Source organism: Peromyscus californicus, unplaced genomic scaffold (genome assembly GCF_007827085.1).
Source record: "Peromyscus californicus insignis strain IS unplaced genomic scaffold, ASM782708v3 Scaffold_12__1_contigs__length_115047231, whole genome shotgun sequence".
NCBI classification, from domain to species: domain Eukaryota; kingdom Metazoa; phylum Chordata; class Mammalia; order Rodentia; family Cricetidae; genus Peromyscus; species Peromyscus californicus.
Window position 1 is genome coordinate 66,095,137 of NW_026294413.1, and position 22,362 is coordinate 66,117,498.

The 22,362-nt window shown below is 48.1% G+C and overlaps 1 protein-coding gene across 1 annotated transcript in view; it reads left to right on the forward strand.

Annotated features, from left to right (window-relative positions):
• Lats2 (large tumor suppressor kinase 2) overlaps window positions 1-22,362 on the forward strand; it is a 54,510-nt gene that overhangs the window by 20,170 nt on the left and 11,978 nt on the right. Inside the window, exon 3 of the mRNA XM_052733099.1 lies at window positions 21,514-21,646. Coding sequence (XP_052589059.1) covers window positions 21,514-21,646 — 133 coding nt within the window. The remainder of the gene's footprint in view (window positions 1-21,513; window positions 21,647-22,362) is intronic.

Consider the following 22,362-nt stretch of genomic DNA (forward strand, 5'->3'; position numbering starts at 1 on the left):
AACAGAACTGTGTGCCGTCAGGGAAAGAGAGAAGGTGTCTCTTGTTAGGAGTCTGTAGGACAGCCGCATCATCTGGCAGTATCAGCAGAGAGTCTTGTCTCTAGATTATTGAGGTAAACACTCCTGCATCATGAGCTGTCTTGCGGAGTAGAAAGAATGCCTGCCTGCATGGTGGCCGGCACATGGCTGAAACATGTTAGAATATGGTGGCAAAATCCAATACCATCTGCCATATTTTATTAACTAGTAAGACCAGTGTCCTCTGACCAGCTTTCAGGCTTCTGGTCCCCTTTTCCGTGGGATCACATGGAGAAGATTTCCTCAGACCCAGAGGATTGTGGGTTGGTGGATATACATTTGGCTGGCTATGATATTAGAAGAATTATTAGTCACCTGTTAGACATAAAAGTTGTTTTATACAAGAATAAGTGATTAACAACAAAACTTTTACCCCAGCCAGCAAGTAAACATTCAGTGTGATTTTGACATAATTTCATTTGGTTTATAAAGTTTTAATCAGCGAAAGAGCCTTGGCTGGTGATATTTGCCATCTAGGAGTCCCAAGAATGTGGTAGAATAGAACAGCTTGAACCCTGGTCAACTGTCACTCTTAGAGTGTCTTAGAGATGGCGTCAAGGAACGCTGTAGCTCTGTCACCTTCCGTCTTTGCCTCCAGTCTTCCTTTAGTCTTGCTGCTGCTTCCTGGTTTTCTGTTTTACTTTGGAAATGTTCAGCCAAGCAGCGGCAGCCTCCCGGTGGCTGGAATGAGCCAGTGAGTCTTGGCAGGACGGTTTCTGGTGGGTCATAGTCACAGCTCTGCCTTTGGGTGTCCCAGGAAAGTGGAGAAGCAGAAGCAGAGAACTTTGGTCTCTGAGATGCCATTGATGCCTTCAGGGTCTTTCCCCGACAGGAGGTTCTCCCTGCCCTTTCTGCTTCTCTCTCATGCCTCTCCCTTCCTCAAGTCCTTTTTACCCTCTTGTCCTCTCCCTGGTCCAGGAAAGTCCTGGGCATTCTTCCTAGTGTCTGGATATCCTGCTTGGTTTTGGCATTGTTCTTAACTCCAGTCATTGGGTTAACGGGGGCTTTCCTCAGGGCTGACTGCTCTTTCAAAGTGCCTTTCCAGCACGCGTTTTCACTGCCCATCTGCTCTGCATGTAGGTTTTCTCATCGTTGCCCTGACACAGTGACTCTTCCAGCAAGTTTCCAAATGCAGCATCCAGCACCCGTTTGCTGCCCTGTGTCCCTCCTCCTCCTTCATCTGATCCCACTTACCTAGCAGACTCCTGCTCCTCCTGTTACTGGTTCAGCTCTTGTACTTCAGATGGGTCTGCACACACACACACACACACACACACACACACACACACACACACACACACACCGTCACCAAGCTCTGTGACCTTATCCTTTCTAGCTTCCCTCACACTGCCATTCCAGCTGGACTGCAGTCCCCTACCCAGCCACACAGTCACACTCCCGCTGTCCTGTGGTGTCTGTGGCCTTTCGGTTCAGTGCAGGCTGGCCTCTCAGTTTTCCAAATTCCTGTTGGTGTGGGTGCTGGGCATGGAATCCTAGTAGAGTTCCTCTCCTGGAAAGTACAGGGTTCCCACCTCCGCCAGTTTGTCCACGGTTATCTGAAACCTAGGAGGTGATGCTGTCGGTGTTACACTGCATGGTACCTGAGCTATGGAGCTGGACAGCCGCGCCCAAGGGGTGGAGGGAGCTGTCCCCTCCCACTTAATACAACATCACATTCTCACGGAGGAAGATTGAGCCATCAGCCCAGCACCCAGAGACAGTTATTCTTACTTTTTGTTTTACAGAATTTCAGGAAGTCAAACAGCATAATGACGCTCCATGTGTCCATCAGCTAAGCTTTTAAACAGTATTCCCTCTGCATCTTGTTTCATCTGTCTCTGGGATTACAAAACAACAACAGGGGCTGGAGAGATGGCTCAGAGGTTAAGAGCACTGACTGGTCTTCCAGAGGACCTGGGTTCAATTCCCAGCAACCGCATGGTGGCTCACAACCATGTGTAATGAGATCTGGTGCCCTCTTCTGGCGTGTAGGTAGAACACTATACATAATAGTAAAAACAACAAACTTCAATTGAGGTATAGTATCTAGGTAGTTTAGAACCAAATACTGACATGATGTCCCTCATAAACACTTAAGTATACTACTCTCTAAGTGACAAAGAATCAAGACTGTGGGCTGGGGAGATGGCTCCGTGGGTCTAATGCTGCTGTGCGGTGATGAAGACCTGAGTTTGGATGCCCAGGACCACATAAAAGCTGAAAGGTCAAGGTCAGCTTGGGCCACATCCTGAGGCCTGAACTAAAAACCGCCATTTTCTTTACCCAGGAAAAACTTCAGCTGTGTTTGAGAGATTAAAAATGCTTATCCAAGCTGGGCATGGTGGAACAGATCTGTAATTCCAGCCCTTTGAAGTCGGAGATCAGCCTGGGTTACAAAGTGAAGATCCTATCTCAAAAATAAAAAATGATCACTTGAGAGGCAGAGGCAAGTGAATCTCTGTGAACTCAAGGCTAGCCTGGTCTACATAGTGAGTTCCAGGCCAGCCAGTGCTACCAAAAAAAAGTATTTAAAAGTTCAACTAAAAATACAAAGTAATTTTCGGGTTGGAGAGATGGCTCAACCTTTAAAGGCTAGGCTCACAACCAAAAGAATACAAAATAATTTCCTTTGTACGGTTCATGGTTTAAGACCTGACAGCTGTCACGATAGTAAACAGTTACTTGCAGGCGTGGCCTTTGATGCTCAGGATGTATGACAAGGGGACCGTGAGGTGACTCGATAGGGGGCCGAGCCTGGTGACCTGAACTTGATCCCCAGGACCCACATGGTAGAAGAAAACTGACTTCTGCAAGTTGTCCTCTGACCTCCACATGTGCCCTTGCACACACACACACACACACACACACACACACACACACACACACACACACACACACGTTTTTTAAAACGTGGTGAGGTTGGGTTGACAGTTAAGCGTGTTTCACGTAGGGATTAAGGAACGTCCTTCTCTTTGTCAGCATAGAAGAGATGGTCGACCTAGGATTCAGGCTCAAGTCCTTCTGTCCCTAGCCCTTAAACTCCGTGCCAATTGCAAAATGGATGCATAGAAGAGATGAGGAAGGAAAGTTAGTCAGCGAGGGACTCTCAGAGTGCCCTGTACGATGGCTTGTTGCCTTGGACCTTTGGTAAAGAATATCAGGGTTAATGACCATGTCTCCCTGACCATAGGGCCTTAGAGGTGTTGTCGAGGAAGGCTCTGGCTTCCCACCCACACTGGTACAGCCCAGGAGGCCTCCACTAAATATGCTCACCTTCTCTCCCTCCTCAGCACTTTATCTGCCTTGGGCATAGTTTCTCTTTGGTGTCAAAGCCCCCTCCGATCCCCACAGCTGGACAAGAGTAAATTCTGTGGTGTTGCATACTGACCTCAGCACCCACCCATGACAGTTACTATGGCTACGGTCCTGCCCCACAGCAGAGAGAAGGCTGTCTTCAGCCCTGTAACAAGTGTTTTGTTTTGTTTTTAGTAAATGCTTACATTCTAGCTGAATTCTGAGTATTTTTAACACTTGCCTCAGAGAATGCCTGGGTTTTAGAGGCCTTTTTGGTCTGTCTACCAATTTACACATCTGCTAAACAACAACAACAACAAAAAACACCCTTTCCGGCAAACCGAGTCCACATCTTCTGTGTGACTGAGCCATGAATGCAGTCCAGACAGCTGACACTGAGGTGGCCTAGCCGCTTTCAGTTTACAACTGGAATGAGATGTTTGCCACTTCACCAAAGGGCTGTCATTTTCCAAAGCCCCACTTTTTAAAGTGATTTTTATTTTATGTGTGTGGTGTTCTGCCTGCTTGGGTGTGCAGTGCTCATGGAGGCCTGAAGAGGGCATCAGATCCCTTGGAACTCAAGTTACAGATGGTTGAGTCACCATGTGGGTGCTGGGAATCAATCCAGGTCCTCCAGGAGAGCCATCAGTGCCCTTAACCACTGAAGCATCTCATCTTGTTTTGTTTTGATACAAAGTCTATTAGGTAGCCCAGGTTGGCCCTGAACTGGGATTGCACCGGGATCTTGGGCATTAGGCTGGTGTTCTATCACTGAGCTACATCCTCAGCACTGAGCAGCTGTTACATTCTGTTATTTAGTGAATAACATGATGAAAGTCCAGGCCATTTTTTTCAGTTAGCATATTCATTATACAAAACAATAGGTTCCATAGTGGGGTTTTTTGTTTGTTTGTTTTTTGAGACAAGGTTTCCACTTTGAAACAGACCTGGCTGTCCTGGAACTCACTCTGTAGACTAGGCTGGCCTTGAACTCACAGAGATCCGCCTGCCCCTGTCTCCCGAGTGCTAGGATTAAAGGTGAGCGCCACCACCACCTGGTCCATGGTGACATTTTTGTATATATGTATCGTACACTTTGATCATACCTTCCATTATCCTTTGTCTCTCCTCCTTCTGATGCCCCAAGTTCTCCTTCTACTTACATGTCTTAATTCATATTTTTAAAATTTTTAGTATATGATCTGTATTATATATGTGTGTATATGTGTCTCTACAGTGTGTATGTGCACATGTGTAGTGTTTGTGAATGTAGGCAGTATGGGCATGCATGTTTGTAGATGTCATAGTCTTCATTTTCCTTTTGGGCACATACACCAGATGCATACAAATATCGGGGCTTCTCCTGTGTCTTCCACCCATCTCCCAAGTAGCAGCACTGAGATCACAGACGTACATGCTGCTACAGCTTTGCAAGGTTCCAGGAACCCAAACTTGGGTCCTCACACTTTTACCTCAAGCATCCTCTCAACCCTTTACATTCACATATGATTAAGACTAGATTCTGCAAATGGAGAGAACATGACATCTTTCTGAACTTGGCTAATTTTGCTGCATGAGATGATCTCAAATTGCATCCACATCTTTTTTTAAACAAATGTGACTTTGTTCTTCTGTATGGCCTAATAAAATTCCTCTGTGTTTACCTTTGTCTCTTCTTATTTATTGATGGGCAGTTAGGCTGGTTCATAGCTTGGCTATGATAAATAGCACCTTAGTGAGCACAGATATGCTTGTTGTATGTGACCTAGGTTCCTGCGGGGAAACCCGGGAATGATAGGGCTGGATCACAGAGCACTTCTGTTTCTAGCTTTCCTGTGGAATTTCCACACTTACGCCCACAGGCGCTGCACCAGGTTCCATGAAGCAGCTCTGCTCTCTTTCCCATAGGAGCTGCACCAGGTTCCATGCAGCAGCTCTGCTCTCTTTCCCATAGGAGCTGCACCAGGTGACATGCAGCAGCTCTGCTCTCTTTCCCATAGGAGCTGCACCAGGTGACATGCAGCAGCTCTGCTCTCTTTCCCACAGGCGCTGCACCAGGTGACATGCAGCAGCTCTGTTCTCTTTCCCATAGGCGCTGCACCAGGTTCCATGCAGCAGCTCTGCTCTCTTTCCCACAGGCGCTGTACCAGGTGACATGCATCAGCTCTGCTCTCTCTTGACAGCCTCACCAGCATTTGTAATTTCTTGTCCTCACGATCCCCATTCTGACTGGGGTAAGTGGACTAGAGTAGCATTTGCATTTTTGATGATTACTGATGGTGAACCTTTTAATATGTCTCTACCATTTGTACTTCAGAAAACTTTCAGGCACTCACTCCTATTTCGATTGATTTGGTTTTGCAGATGTTTAGGTGTTTTGTTTTGTTTTAGTTCTTTATGGATTCTAGAAACTAAGTTCCTGTTCAGTGTATAGCTAGCAAAGCTGTTTTTCCCACACTATAAGCTGTCTCTTTACTCTGATACTTCCTTTGCTGTGCAGAAACCTTTTAATTCCACATAATCTCATTCATCAATTTTTTCTTGGCCTATTGGAGCCTTGTTCAGAAAAGCCGTGCCTGTGTCTATATCTTTTTTATAAACTGTTTTATCCTAGCAATTCTGAAGTCTTAGCTCTTCTCTTAAGGTCTTTGACCCTTTTTTTTTTTTTTTAAACAGAGCAAAGGGTAGGGGTGTAGTTTCATTCTTCTGCATATAGATATTCAGTTTCTCAGCTATCTTTTCTCCAGTATATGTTTGAGACACGTTTTTTGTGTGTGTGTGTGTGTGTGTGTGTGTGTGTGTGTGTGTGTTTTCAAAACAGGGTTTCTCTGTGTAACAGTCTTGGAACTCACTCTGTAGACCAGGCTGGCCTCGAACTCACTGAGATCCACCTGCCTCTGCCTCTTGAATGCTGGAATTAAAGGGATGCACCACCATGCCTGGCTCAATTATTTATTTATTTGAGATAGGGCCTCACTATGTAGACCAGGCTAGCCTCTAACTCACAGAGATCTGTTTGCCTGTACCTCTTAATGCTGGGATTAAAAGCGTGTGCCACTGCCCCACCAAGTTTTGGGATATTCTTGATCAAGACTGGTTGAATCCATTGATCCCAAACTCTGAAATCTGAAGGGCCAGTTGACAACTGCGCTGTCCAGTTTGAACCTAGAATGCCATGGAGCGCGTTACTAGTCACTGACAGAGCTCCGGTTCTCATGAGGGGACCTGAGGAGCCCTCTTGGAGCTTATGGCCTGGCCTCCTCCACCAGGCAGCATGTGTTGTCTGAACCTCTTTCTAAAACCAGCTTCATTTTCTTAAAGATCTTAGACCAGTGTGGGCTGTTGGAGGTAGAGGATGATGCCACTGCAACTTGTACATTTCTGAGGAAGGAGCTTTAGTTTGGTTGAATGGATGAATTTAGCCCCTCAGCAAACAAACATTCTCTCCTTTTCTTCTCTCTGGCTTTGTAGCATATTGTTCTGCCTTTCCTTGGCACTATTATGCCTATTTCCTTTTTCTTTCTCTTTTTGGTTTTCTTGAGACAGTGTTTCTCTGTGTAGTTTTGGTGCCTGTCCTGGAACTCACTCTGTAGACCAGGCTGGCCTCGAACTCACAGAGATCCGCCTGCCTCTGCCTCCCGAGTGCGGAGATTAAAGGCTTGTGCCACCGCCACCTGGCTTGATGCCTATTTTCATTGCTCAGATTGGACTTTAATGGAAGGCATGCCGACTGCAATCAGGCTTTTCCGGGAAGTGAATTTGACTGTTTATTTGCCGGGCAGACAGTCCTAGCCATTCTGACAGAGTTGAGGCTGCAGGACCTGGGAGCACTGCATGCACACCTCAGCCTTCCCTGGCTGCACACTGCGAGCATTGCTGGGAAGCCTCCCTACTGGCTTCCTGGCAGAGACGATCAGGCACATAGTCTCTGGTCCAGAGCACTTCCTTCCTGTCAGCTCCATGAGCTTGTGCTTGGTGCTTAGGTAGCATTCAGCTAAGGCAACCGTGGTAGCAGCAAACCATTAGGGGTTGGTTTAACCCAATGGCATGATGCTTTCAGTGGCTAGAATGTTCCAGTACTGGACTTTGTTTCATATAAATGGCTGACTACAGAGAATCACTGGGATCCTGACTAAATGCCCTCCTGCTGTTATGTAGCTGTGGGAAAACAGAAAGGAAAGCCACTGGATCTTGGAAGTGCCCTTCTGTGATGGTTTGAATGTGAAGGCCCATAGGCTCATCTGTTTGAATGTTTGGTCCATAGATGTTGGAATGCTGTCTGTGTGTGGTGGTTTAAATGAGAAATTTCTCCCATAGGCTCATGTCTTTGGTCCTCAGTTACTGTCTGGGGAGGTCATGGGACTTTTAAGACATGGGTCCTTGCTATGAGGAAACGCATCACTGGGAACAGGCCTGGAGAGTTTATATTTGCCCTGTTTCCAGTTTGCCCTCTGCTGCATCTCCCTCCGTGAGGGAGTCTCCCTCTGCACTGTAGAGCAGAGTAAGCTCTCGCTTCTGTAAGTCACTTTTGGTCGTGGTGTTTATCACAGCAACAGGAGCAACAAGGCAAAAAAGAGACACAAGCGAGTAAATAGACCATTCCAATAGAAACACAAGAGGCGTCCTTAAACGGCAAGAGCCAGGGACATTAACAGATGAAGCCTTCCTGGGCATGGTGCCCCAGGTACTTCTTGTGACCCAGGCATAACGTCTCTTCCCTTTTTTGGATCTCTTTTTTGTTGTTGTTTTGTTTTGTTTTGAAACAGGGTTTCTCTGTGTAGCTCTGGCTGTCCTGGAACTCACTTTGTAGACCAAGCTGGCCTTGAACTCAGAGATCAAGCTGGCCTTGAACTCAGAGATCCATCTGCCTCTGCTTCTGCCTCCTGAGTGCTGGGATTAAAGGCCTGCGCCATCACTGGCTTGCCTACAAAAAGTTGGTCTCTTTGCACAGACTTTGGAATGAATAACCAGTGTTTGTTCACTTTTAATAGACATAATTAGCATTTCCTCAAGCACATTAATTACTGCCTAGGTGGGTTGGGGTAAACACACAACCCAGGTGCTTCTGGTCATCCAGCAGCCCTGCTGGACAGCCCCGCTCTCCTTGCAGCTCCTGATGATCTGACCAGCTAAGCAGGCAAGTACTTACAAGGGGCAGAAGCTAGCCCAGCACGGGAATGGAGTGCCATGTGCAAAGAGAGTGTCTGCTTGCAGAGCTGTGTCCTCAACTTCCCAGAAAAGAGCTTCATAGTGTTTGACTAGTAATAGGTGTGTTTGCTTTTTCTTTTTTTTTTTTTTTTTTTTTTTTTGGTTTTTCGAGACAGGGTTTCTCTGTGTAGCTTTGCGCCTGTCCTGGAACTCACTTGGTAGTCCAGGCTGGCCTCGAACTCACAGAGATCCGCCTGGCTCTGCCTCCCGAGTGCTGGGATTAAAGGCGTGCGCCACCACCGCCCGGCTGTGTTTGCTTTTTTGAGACAAGGTTCAAGTTCTGTAGTCCAGGCTAGCCCTCCTGCCCCTTTGTTGCTGGTATTATAGGTGTGAGGTGCCATACCCAGTTTGATTAGTGGCTTTATGTGAAAGAAATGTAGCTGAATACAAGGCAGAGGCTCTACCACTGAGCTATAACCTCAGCCCAAGATAGAGCTGAGACCACAAAGTCACTCACTGAAAAAGATGGCCCTCCTGGAATTGGCTGTTATCTGAGGAAGCCGACACTTAGAGCAGCCCCCGCCCCGTCTGCCCCCACCTCCCATCCGTATTTCTGGGTAGTGTTAATGCATTTTTTGTTTTGTCTATTTTGTTTGTTTGAGACAGGGTTTCCCTGCATAGCCCAGGCATGATTGAGCCCTGGGTCATTGTTCCTTAGCCCCCTGAGTGCTGGGACTGCATGTTGTTTTAGCATGCCTGGCTCTTGCCACTTGGAAGTGTGGCTTGTAGTGTTCATTTTTCCAAGGATGCTGGTGGGGTTGACAGCTTATTGCAACACCTGGCCCTTCCTTCATGGACATGCCTCATCCCATGGGCCCTCGTCCTCCTGTTTTCTCTGTAAGTTTTGAAGGGCTTAGACACTGCTCGATGACTGTCTGCAAAACTGTAGTAGGGTGGGGGAGGGTCCTAAAATAATGGTGAAGTCGGGACCAGCAGTAGATCGGAAGTCTCCTGGAAGAGTTGGGCACTTGGTGAACAATAGTAAATACAGCGCTCTGTCCTGGAATTTTTAGCTTTGTTTTGTTTGAGCTTTGAACTTGACAGCAGCCAGCTAGCTAGCCCCTGGATTTTTCCAGACTCGGTGGGGGGAGGAGGGGAGCACAATAGGTGTTAAAATTCCTGGAACATGGCAGAGGCTCCTAGCAGCAGCAGAGAGTGTGGACCACCCTGCAATGACTTCTCACAGGGAGTCACTAGCTGTCCAGAAGAGCCAGCTCAGAAAATGCCGTCCACTTGGAGATCGGTAGTGTGAGCTTTTGTCCCGACGGCCCCTCTTCAGTGTTGGTGGAGTGGAGTGGAACGATCCGTCGATAAAGTACTTGCTGAGCATGCGTGAGGACCCTGTGTAAAAACCAGGCACGGCAGTGTGCACCTGTGATCCCAGGCACGGCAGTGTGCACTTGTAATCCCAGCCACAGCAGTGTGCACTTGTGATCCCAGGCACGGCAGTGTGCACTTGTGATCCCAGGCATGGCAGTGTGCACCTGAAATCCCAGCCACAGCAGTGTGCACCTGTGATCCCAGGCACGGCAGTGTGCACTTGTGATCCCAGGCACGGCAGTGTGCACCTGAAATCCCAACCACAGCAGTGTACACCTGTGATCCCAGGCACGGCAGTGTGCACTTGTGATCCCAGCCGTGGAGAAGTAGAACCAGGATTCCTGGCCAGCCAGTCTAGCTGAACTAGTCAGCTCCAGGCCCGTAAAAATAAGCTGGACAGCAACAGGGGAAGACAGCTGGTGAACTGTGTGTGGGGACACGTGCTCCACTGCCCTTTCCACCGTCGTGGTGGTGGACGTTGAGGTCGTCTGGTTTTCACTGCAGACAGACGCTGAACACAGTCTGCTGCCTGTCTCTGCTTGTGTGGGACAGTCACCAAGAGGGGTGGACATGGTACCGGGACTGTGCAGTTTTGAGTGTTTTTAACTCTGGCCTGTGTTTGGCACAGGTCTCCTCTCTTTGGGGTCTGCAAGTCCCTAGCCTGAGCTCTCGGGCATCCTGAACGTAGTGGGCATGAGGCATCGCTTGTGTTTCATGGAGTGAAGTTCCGTGTTTACTGACATTCAATTTCTTTGACTATTTGGGTTTGGGTTTTTCTGTTAAGGTCCTGGGGGTGGAGCCAGGGTTTTGCCCTTGCTAGGACAGGCACTCAGCCACTGAACTCCAGCCCCTGTTTAGGTTTTGAAAATTCAGACTTTCCCTGTCTTCGGAAATGACTGCTCATACTGAGAGTCGGTCTCTTGGTTTTGAAGGATAAATGTCCACAATTTAGAGTAAGGAGAATTAGGGACCATGCTCAGTTCTTGGTTCTAAGCATGTCTTGGTCTTGAGTCATTCTGAGGAGTTCTGCTTCCCAGTGAGACCCAGTGTCTGGAACAGCTGGAGCTAGGCAAAGAGGTTTGTTGGGGCTGGCAAGACCCTCCTGGAGCTCCCACAGGAGAACCCTCTGGATCTGCAGCTCAGGGTGGAGACTGGCCGTGGCAGCTGGATAGGTGGTAAGACCACTGCCCTGTGTGATGTTGCACCTGTCTGTCAGTCCAGCTGCCCACCTCTGCCCTCTCGGGTAACTCTCCAGAGAGCAGTAGGCTTGTTTGTTTTAGTTGAGGGTGCGGAAACACAGCTCTCACCTCAAAGGGAGTAGGATATATTTATTCTGGAGCCAGAATCAGAGTGACTATGGCCCTGGAACAGAAATTTAGGTTACCCCAAATACATGTTCCAGCTTGGTAATGGTGTCATGAAGTTTTATAGTAACAGAATATAGAAAGTCATAAACCAAGGCACCTCAAAGTTCGCCGGTGGAAGCATCAGGTAGGCAGAGCAGGAGGATCTCAGCCATTGGCCTTAGATGCCATCAGATGACATTCTAAGCCTTTGGGTTGGTGGAAGTTAGGGGTCTGTTTGTACGTCCCAAGGGATTTATCATAGTCACAAGGAAGTTAGGTCAGACACAGGTGGACAAGGAATGGCAGGCAGCCAAGGGGAGTTAAGCAAGTGCACGGTATGGCAGAGGTGGCCAGTGACTTTTAATGGATGGGTCAGGAGAGGGGACAGGTAAGGGAGGGGCCTGAGTTCCAGCAGCAGCAGAGACTTGTTTGTGTGTATGCCATGGGGCAGGGGTGTGCTAACGGCACCTTTGCCTTTATTCTCTGAATGTATAAGTAATACAGGACTCTCAAGAGAGTCTCATCTGGTGTCACTGCTTAAGATCCCTGTCCCTGTCCTTTCTCCAGTCCTGAAAGCTTTCAGTGTGCCTCAGATGAAGAACTAGAGGCACTAATTCAAATATTGGTGGCAGTTGCCATGGAGGAAGCTGTAGGCAGAGCTACCCATGATTGATCCTCCTCGTTATTTTATAGGAAGGTACTTTTTATCTTGGTTCCCACACATGCATCACATCCATTTGAGGCCCCTTTAATTGTAATTTTTGTATTTTGTGTTTGTATGCATGCGTTCGGGCTTGTGTCATGATATGCATGTCAGGACAACTCTTGGAATTTGGTCTGTCCTGATGCCTTGTGGGATCTGGGGACTGAACTCTGGTCGTCAGGTCTGTGCACTAACATGTCTACGTGTGGAGCCATCTCACTGGCCCAGGCCATTATTGAAAAAGCCACTTTCTCTGTGTCTTCCCATCTCTCTCACCATACATGAGGTCTGGCTGGCTGGATTTGTCTGTACAGGCCGAGTGGCCTGGCATGCTTGTTCCCTGCCCAGAGTAAGTCTTTCTAAGTGGACCCTCAGTGTTCAGGTCACTGTTCTTGATAGGTGTGCCCGAAGGGTTCACTGGCAGCAGCAGTCAGAGAAGAGACTGACTAGTGTAGTTAGTTGCAGTCTTGAACAAAACTGTGGAAGCTGTTGCAGAGATTCCGTGCATTCGATAAACAATGGGAAGGCTGAGATGGGAGAATCACTTCAGCCCAGAGGTTCAAGAGCAGCCTGGGCGGTATAACTCCCACAGGCTCAATCTAACGCAAGTAACAAACCCTACTGATGTGTTCTCACTTTAGAATCATACTGCAGTGTTTTGAAAAAGACAGAAGAACTTAACTAGGGCCGACAGCCCGGCTCAGTGGTAGAATCCCTGCCTAGTTTGTGCAAGGCTGTGGTTCCCGTCCCTACCACTGTCCTTCAGAACCCGCTGTCCAGGTCATCTTTTAGGTGGTAGTTTGCAGGCCCACCCCCTCGCCTCCTGGCTCCTGCCTGGCTACATCCCCATCTGACATGCTAGGCTCCCCACAGACGCTGCCTGCCTGCTTGCTGTTGGGTTGTCTCTTGTGGTAGGAAAGCATGGGTGTCTGCCTACCTGGCAGGTGGTTTCTAGAACGTTTCTCGGCACTCCTTTCTATGGATCTGTCTTCCCTCTCCCTGGGATGTACCTCTCCAGTGCCGGCTGCACAAGTGTTCCTGGTGGGTTCTGTCCCTCATTGATGGTTCTGGCCTGGCTCCATGTGGATTCTTTCCTTTCCTTTTCTTTTTTTAAGAGGTTATTTCCACTGAAAGTAAGGTGCATGGTTGGTCTCCCTGTGGATTTTATATATTTGCTTTTGGGTTTTTTATTTTTATTTTTATTTTTGGCCGGAGGGGGGTGGGTGGGTGAGGATTTGTTTTGGTGAGTCATAGAGGACTGGGTGTCCTCCTTAAAAGTAGGGATGTCTTGATTAGAAGGATTGGGAAGGAGGTCAGTCCTGCTGGGGGAGGCTGTCATGTAGTCTCAGGAGTTGATGTCACCTGGCATTGTTAGAGTCAAGGACTTCCTGCCTGCAGCTGGCTGAGGAGCTGCTTTCCTGTGCCTGGAGGAGCTGGCTGTGCATTTGCCCACGTTCGTCCCCGAGTGGACCCTATGCTGTTTAGAACGTGATGGTGGTTCGTTAAATGCTGCACCAGTGACTGGGTTGGACCGGTGGAGGTCGGTTCTCCCTCCTCGCCTGAGTGGTTTTGTTGGTGCCTTTCCATTTTCTGTTGTTTTCACTTTTTAGAGATGAAAGTGCATTTTTTTTTTCACAAAAAGATTGGACATTAGTAATAGAGTTTGACATACCTTTAGAAAAAGAATGAAGATGGAACAGTGACTTTGAGGTAAGTGTTAACTCGGTTAGATACTTTAGAACCCCTAAAGACACAGACCGTCCACCCTTGAGCACTGTTTACTGGAGGAGTGTAGACTGGAATACACTGAAATGAAAACTTAGAGTTTCTGACTTCACTAATTGCATCAGCAGTTAGCATTGCATTATTGTCTTATTCCATGGTAACAATCTGTTAATAGTATCAGTCCTTTTTTTTTTTTTTTTTTTTTTTTTTGGTTTTTTTTGGTTTTTCGAGACAGGGTTTCTCTGTGTAGCTTTGCACCTTTCCTGGGACTCACTTGATAGTCCAGGCTGGCCTCGAACTCACAGAGATCCGCCTGCCTCTGCCTCCCGAGTGCTGGGATTAAAGGCGTGCGCCACCACGGCCCGGCGTATCAGTTCTTTTTAAGAAAATATTTTAATCTTTTGGGTTGTCTGTGTGTTTGTTTTGAGACAGAGTCTTACTATGCAGCTCTGGCTGTCCTGGAATTCTCTCTGTAGACCAGGCTAGCCTCAAACTCACAGAGATCCACCTACCTCTGCCTCCAGAGTGCTGGGATTAAAGATGAAAATACTTTAACCTGAAGAGCAGGTTTGAGTTTACCCAGGTAAAAACTTAGGAGATGAAATCGTTCGAATTTTAAGATCAGCAGGTGGATGTATTTCCAGATGACACACGGAGAAAGCGATGATTGTCAGTAGTCAGCGCCACGTAGTAAACCATCCTACGACTCAAAAGCGCAGTGAGCGGTGATTTATCCTTGCTCGTGACTCTAGATTGACTTGGCCTCGCTGGGCAGTTCTGCTCTCTGCTGTCTGCTGACCTTCCATGTCGCTCCGTTCCAGCTGCCCAGCTGGGGCTGGCCGTGCACAATAGCTTCACTCATGGGTCAGAGCTGCAGCAGGCTGGCTGGGTCAGCTGGTGTCCAGTTATATGGACCCGGGAAGAGGAAACGGAAGCAGCCAGGCTTCGTGAGGGTGAAGCCCTGAACTGGCAAAGAACTGCCTCATGCCAGTCTATTGTTTGGAGCAAATAGAAGAGCCTCAGCTTGTGCAGACAGAGTGGAGGCGGGGAGGACTTCCTGGTGCTCATTGGTCACTAACATAGCCAGGGACACCAGAATAGAAATATGGACTCTCAGTCCCTGGAGTATGATGTAGCTATGTAAAAGCTAGTAGGGGCTGTGGATGAGTTTCCGTCGACTAAGACCCTAGGTTCTTGTATCTGTGGTGGCAGAGATTTTCTTTATTTTTCCCAAACATCTCTCAGTCGTGGAGTTTATAGAGTTGGAAGGAACTTTGTGGCTGCTTATCTCACACTCTTCAGATTCAGTTTTAATCTGGAGAATTTTTGTGATCTGCCCATCCATAATTAGGAAATAAAACAGCATAGGCAGTTTTTGTTACAGTGAGATTTGATGTAAGTAAATGTTCTTATCTTTAACTAAAAATGCTATTACTTCAAAATGAAAGCAAATTAAGCCAGATTTATTTTCCTCATGTTCTAATTAAGCTTTGTTCACAAGCCCCCTTGGTTGTTACCAGGAAACAGTGAGTGTTCCCACCCTTGTTCACATTGATATTCTGCAAGTATCTGCTGATAGAATTGTGATTGTGGGGGCTTTCTCCACACATGTGTTTTGTGTACTCTGAGAGTACAATAATAATCAGCTTCTCCACTATTAGAAATTCAGACTCTTTCTAATTCCTCCTCCACGGCTCTGAATCTAGACTTTGACAGACAGCATTATGGAGATAGGCTTTTAAAATATGGCTCATTTAAATTAGCCTCAAAGTAAATTTTGATATGTCAGTGTTATTAATATATCAAATGTGTGCTGGAGAGAGGGCTCAGAGGTTAAGAGCACTGACCCCTCTTCCAGAGGTCCTGAGTTCAATTCCCAGCAACCACATGGTGGCTCACAACCATCTGTAATGAGATCTGGTGCCCTCTTCTGGCCTGCAGTCACATATGCTGTATACATAATAAATAAATAAATCTTAAAAAAACAAAAACAAAAAAGAAAAAGAAAGAAAAAACATTTCCCCCCAAAAATAGTATTTGTTAAAATATATATATATATATCAAATGTTACTAATATTTAAATTGTTTTGGGGGTGGGGTGTGCATGTGTGGAAACAGCCTGCTTGCACTGGTTTTCTCCTTCCACTAATTCAGGCCGTCAGTCTTGGTGGCCTGCACCTTCTCCTCCTGAAACATCTCACTAGAATAATAATTTTTTAGTCTTTATTGTTTTACAGGTTTATTTTCCGTGCACGCCTGTTTTGCCTATGTCTGTCTGTACACCACATGAGTGCTTGGTGTCGGAAGAGGGCGATGGGTCCCCTGGGACTGGAGTTCCTAGTGTTTGTGAGCCACTTTGTGGGTGCTGAGAGTCAGACTGGGTCCCCTCCAGGAGCAGCAAGTGCTCTTAAGTGCTGAGCCTTTGCTCTAGCTCAAAATTTTTTATTCTTAAAATGTTTTTGCTTGTAAGTGGCTTTATGGTTTCTACAACCTTCAAAATCATGGCTGTGAATCTATACCAGTCCTTTAGTAATTGCTAATCTTATTTTGGTGTTGACAAGCTAGAAGATACTGTCTTATTAGTGTTTTTTTGATCATTGGCAAAGCTGACAATTTTTTCATGTTGGTTTAGATTTAGAACAAATTTCTTCCTCACTCCCTACATATCAGTTACCTTTGAAAATGTGTTTTCCTCAGCAGTATTTAGAAACAGCCCCAGGGCTAAAGAAAATGGTAAGAATACTACACCTGTAGTTCCAACACTTGGGAGGCAGAGGCAGGTGGATCTCTGTGAGTTCAAGGTCAGCCTGGCCTACAGAGCTTGTTCCAGGACAGCCAGAGCTACACAGAGAAACCCGTCTCAAAAAACAAAAAACAAAAAAACACAACCCAATAACAACAAAAAAGAAGATGGTAAGATGCGTGAGCTGCAGCTTCCCCAGCAGGCTCGAGGGCTGCTGTCTGGGCTGACACGCTCCGTGTGCTGCCCAGGTGTGAGGTAGTAACTCCTTTCCTTTCATGTCCACCCACGGAAGCTGCCAAGACTGCTTCCATTTTCTTCCCTGTGATTCTGGCTTCTCTGGAGCATGTTCTCAGAGCCCATGCGGAGCCTTCTAGGCTCTCTCCAGAAAGCACAAAGGCAGGGGAGATGGGTGGGCACCCTGAGTCTCACATGGGTCCCCCTGGGGCTGTGTTTCTGGTTAGGGCTGACAACTGTCAGTGGGATACTCTGAAACACTGGGTTCCTCTGTGCTTCCAGAAGGTTCCTGGACGCCACTTAGAGAAAGGCAGAGTCAGCCTGAGAAGGACAGTGGGTGGAGCAGGAGGCCTCAGCCACCATTTGAGCATCTCTGGCATCCCTCCACTCCACCCCAGCCTGGGCAGCCACACGCTTTTCCCTTCTTTCTCTGTTCTCTCCAATAAGTGGAATCCTTCGGGCTTTGAAACAACAGTCACCATGGCCTGCAGACCTAGCCACTCTTCTCCCAACCTTGGACGAAAATCACAAGATCTGTGAGAGACCCAGAAACAGGCAGATACAGACTGAGACAAGGCCTGGAAGACACAGCAAGGCCAGAGCACTCCATTTCTAGTTTCTCAGCCAAACCTCATTGTTGGAATGTTAAAGCATGGGATATGGCTTTGCTAACGTTTGAAAAATGCTTCCTCACCAGGAAGGGGTGGGAGAGGATCTGCAAAGGAAATTCCTTCCTTCATACATAATAAATTGTCACTGAATTTAAATAACTTGCAGTCACAAGGGATGCTAGTAACACCATTACACTGTATAGCAACTGTCAGGCCAGCTTCTGCCTGCCTGTGAGCTGGGTGAACCTGTGAGAACAGATTTGCTCCTCCAGCAGTCCCACAGGCCTCACTGGTGGTGGGGAAGCGAACCACAGAGAGAGAGAGTGAGATCACTGGCGTTTCCAGGATGAGGGAGCCTCCCAGCTGGTTGGTTCCTGACATGTGGGTAGCCAGGCTGACGAGGCAGGGCTTCCCAGCCTGAGGTGTGCTTGGACAGGGAGGACAGTGAGTGATGCTGCACTTTTCAGAACAGCTCCGAAGCTGGGTAGATGCCCTCACGTGAGAGACAGTCCTGAGAGTCTGGCAGGAGGACAGCAGTCAAGAAGCAGCTGTGCCTGCTGCCTAGGAATGGTGGGGTTCTTACAACCAGGGACTCGGCCTGACTGGGGCTGCAGGGCAAGGGAGTGAAGAAACAATAGCCAGCCAGACACAGAACAACAGAGAAGCTGGCATGGGGAAGTCTGGGCTCTCAGATCGAGAAGCTGTAGTGCGTCTATTGTATACAGTTGAACAGAGGCAGAATTGTTGCATACAGTTGAGCAAGGAGATGTAGTTATTTCGTGTAGATAAACAAGGAGGCAGGGTTTATGGTGTTCAGCTGGACCAAGGGAGCAGATTTAGTGGAGTAGTCTTCAGGCAGTAATCATGGAAGGTGGGGAAGGAATCTATGGTGGACATTCTCTGTACATATTGTCACCATTCACATATGGACCAAGAGGGAAGGCTTTGCCATTTCCATGAGCCTAACCTGGGTTTGAGGTGACCTAGACAAAACCAGAGATAGGTATTAAGGCCTGGTGAAAGGAGCTCAACACATTGTCTTATGTAATTACGGTTAAAAGAATAAAATATGAAGTATTAGAGGTATTTGATTCCAAATGCACTTAAAATCAACAGACGTCATCTTTATATTTTCTACCAGAGACAAACGAGAAGTATAGCAGCTGATGTGGAAATGGCCCTGGAACACGGGGACACCAGTCACCTCCCTCGATCCCTAGAGCAGCCCTGGGTAGCTTCGTTTCCCAGATGAGGAAACAGATGCTCGGAGTAGACTTGTGAAGGCTGCAGGGCTGCTTGGCAGCAAAGAGCGGTACCTGCGCGCGCGCGCGTGTGTGTGTGTGTGTGTGTGTGTGTGTGCACACGTGTGTGCACATATGCACTGAGGAGCTTGCCTCTGTATCTGAGCTCAGTACTCAGAACATAGACGGTTCTAGATCAGGACTCAGAACACTGGCTCAGTGCTCTGAGAAAGGAAGGGGAGACGCCAGGTTCCTCTGCTGGAGTTGAGCCTGACTCAGTCCTCTGGAGACCTCCTGCCACACCCCGTCATAACTTCATATGTATTGTCCTTGCACGCTGAGACCCGTGCTCCTGGTGGACTTAGGAACAGATTCTGGGCTTCCTTTCGCTCGGGTGGAGCTCAGTGGTGGAGCTTTGCCAGCATGTGTGAGGCACCACAGAACAAAACCAAAGCCCGTCATCGTTTGGAATATGTACGGGAGCCTATTTGAGAGCTGCTGTAGAAACTACAGACTTGATAACCCTGTGGTGATGGACAGGTAGCGCAAAGGGCAGGACTGCAGGTTTTATTTATAAACACGCTGGCTAATGAGTGTCACTTGGGTTCATGATTTAAAACATGCCTGCCGCCGGGCGGTGGTGGCGCACGCCTTTAATCCCAGCACTCGGGAGGCAGAGCCAGGCGGATCGCTGTGAGTTCGAGGCCAGCCTGGGCTACCAAGTGAGTTCCAGGAAAGGCGCAAAGCTACACAGAGAAACCCTGTCTCGAAAAACCAAAAAAAAAAAAAAAAAAAAAAAAAAAAAAAAAAAAAAATGCCTGCCACTCCGAGTCTTCACCTAAGGCTTCACTAGACTCCTCCTGGCCAAGTCACAGATCTTGAAGTCTTGGGAGCTTGGCTTCATATCCAGGTGACAAGCCCTTTTCTCCTGCTGTCCATTCCCTGACTGTTGGGAAATCCTGGAAGTAAGGAGCTTAGGCAGATAACGTACCCTGGAAGAGACAGAGTCGTTCACACAAAGCCGCTGAACTCTTAGTGCCAAAGGCCTGTGGTTAGGGGCAGCTCCACTTGGCACATTTTTAGTGGGAACAAAAGACTCCAAGTGGTGTGCTGAGATGCAGTCCTTGAGAGTTGTGTAGACATGACCTCATCACATAGCTTAGCCATGAAGTAGGGAAGGTGAGGTGTCATCACCGGCTCCAGGTGAGGTGAGCTCTGCTGCCTTCTCCCCTGGCAACTCCAGATGATGAACACTGGCTCTTCCGTCAAGCAAAGTACTGCCTCATAGAATTCCCACCACCGTTTCCCAGCCTGCCTCTTCAGCTCTCACTGCTGCCCCCGTTTCTGGGTAGCGGCCCCTCAGACCTCCATCGGGGCTCGCCCCAGCTTCCTTTGGCCCTCTGTCTTGTTGAGTCCCAGATCTGGCCAGTGACTTTACAGGGAGTCCACCCCCTCCCTTTTTTTGTCCCACCACTCAGCTGTCACACAGCCAGGAACAGAGAACATGATTTAATGTTGGATGATCACATGGTGAGTAGTAAGCGCTTGGTTTGTTCTAGGCACTGTGTGAAGTGGGTGGATGAAGCTGTATAATGTGGAGATTTAGAGCCTGCCAGATTTCTCTTTTTTTTTCCCCCTAAGACAGTTTCTCTGTGTAATCCTGGCTGTCCTGGAATGTGCATTGTAGAGCAGGCTAACCTCAAACATACAGAGATGTGCCTACCTAGCGAGCCCCCATACCCAGCTGATTCCTCCCAGTCCTAAGGAAGCAGGCTGGGATAAATGATGAGGTGTCATCATGCCTGGCCAGGAACAGTGAGGACCGTGCTCTCTCTTCACAGTATTTCTCTGCTCCACAGCTGGACTGCCTACTGCTGAACATCTCTGTGTGTCCCCTGTGTCCCCTCACCCAATCCTGCCCCTTTTCGGTGCCTTCTTCCCACATTTCTCTTTTACAGTGCTTGGTACCCTCCCCCAAAGCCCCCAAAGCCTCTGTTGCTGCCTTTGCCTGCTGAGCCGTCTTCCCAGTCCTAAAGACAGGGCCTCAGCTGCCCTAGCCCTGCCCCCTCTGCTTCCTTCATCTCTGCCCTAAAGTGTCTGAAGTCTGCACCCCCAGAACCCCCTAGCTTCATCTTCACATTATGTGTGTCCCTGTTTGAAAGTTCCCTTGGTGTTGTAAATAAGCAAAACCAGGCATGGCCCCACCCTAGATGGGAGTTCCCTGTCACATCACATGCTCCTGGGTGTTGCCACCACCATCCTAGCATGCTCCACCCACAGCTGCTTCTCTGTCTTGCCCATCGTCCCTGGGTAACTTTCTCCACTTAGACTTTCCACCTTCTCCATATACATCTGTCCTTGAAAGGGCATGTTCTATGCCATGTCTTACCTTTGGGTAGAAGGGAGCTATCTCTTTAACTCAGGGCTACTTCACCTGCCCTTTCCTGCTGTGTGTTCATTCTACAAACACTTTTAAGGGACATGTCGTGTGCGAACAGAGCTGTAGGGGCTTCACGGAGACTGCTATACTCCCTAACTGCTGTAGATGGCAGAGGACATTGTCAACAGGAGGCATTCAATAAGCATCTCATAAATGACTTAAGCAGTTTCTCCCTGCTCCCATCCAGTGCATTTCCACTGATTCCAGAGTTAGCATAGAGCCGAGAAGCTGGGATCAAGGCCAGTTTCCTACTGCTATACTACTTCATTCTGGACCCACCAGTGGTCACTGAAGTTCTTTAAAGAGCCTGAGTCTCTTTCAGACCTACCATCAGAGACCCTGCACATTCTTGACACGAGTCCTTAGGGTGCACGGTGTGGTATGTGCAGATGGTTGCAACTGCTTGTGTGTGCTCCAGGTCATCTGTAACACCTGGTGGGCCCCAGCAGCCACATAGAGGAGTCACCAGTGACTTTGTTGTAGTGAAGATGGCGGCGGCAGCGGCGGTGGTGGTGGTGGTGATGATGATGATGATGATGACATCCATGATATCCCTTGCTTTCTTCCTAGGAGATGGCTGGCAGAGCTCTCAAGCAGACGGGCAGTAGGAGTATTGAAGCAGCCTTGGAGTACATCAGTAAGATGGGCTACCTGGACCCCAGGAATGAGCAGATTGTGCGAGTCATCAAGCAGACCTCCCCAGGTGAGCCCCACACAGAGAGTCAGACCTGCCCCTGAAAGTTGATCCTGGGGTGGTGGGGTGAACCACAGGTAGTCAGTCGATCCTGGAATTTAACCTAGCTGCCTACCTGACCCTCTGACACCTCTCCATGGCAGCCTGTGTTACTGTCTAGAGGGTTTATGTGTCTGTTGAATTTTTCCATCTTTAAAGGGGGAAGAAAAGAGTTCAACTTTTTAAAACCTTTTATTGGGGCTGGTCTTTGAAAAGGGAGACTTACCAATTCCAAAAACTTTTTTTCACATTTGATAGCTGGTAGCTCTCAAGGTCTGCAGCTGTGAGCAGTGTTTAAGCCTTGGGAGGGACGGGGGATGCCCACTCTGTTTCACCGGCTGTCAGGATGGTCCTCTCCTAGGTGGAGTAGATAGCCTGTGGTTCCTGGGTAAAATAAAGGATGTATGTAATCCCCTGCTTGGTGGCAGACCTGGGGTAAAGCCTCCCCGTGGTGAATGAGGACATTTCAAGGGCTTTCAAAGTGTTTGTGTTCTGGTTTCTTGAGAAAAGAAATTTCTCTCACTAGCTCTGACTGGCCATTGTTCTTGGATTCTTGGCATTCTGGGGTCTGTCCTGGAGAGCAGTGCTGCAGGGAAACAGGGCCCAGCTCTGTCACAACCGCCTTCCTGCTTGGTTGTGGTGTGCTGTGCTAGTAGCATTTGCTCAATCAGGTACACAAAGCCACC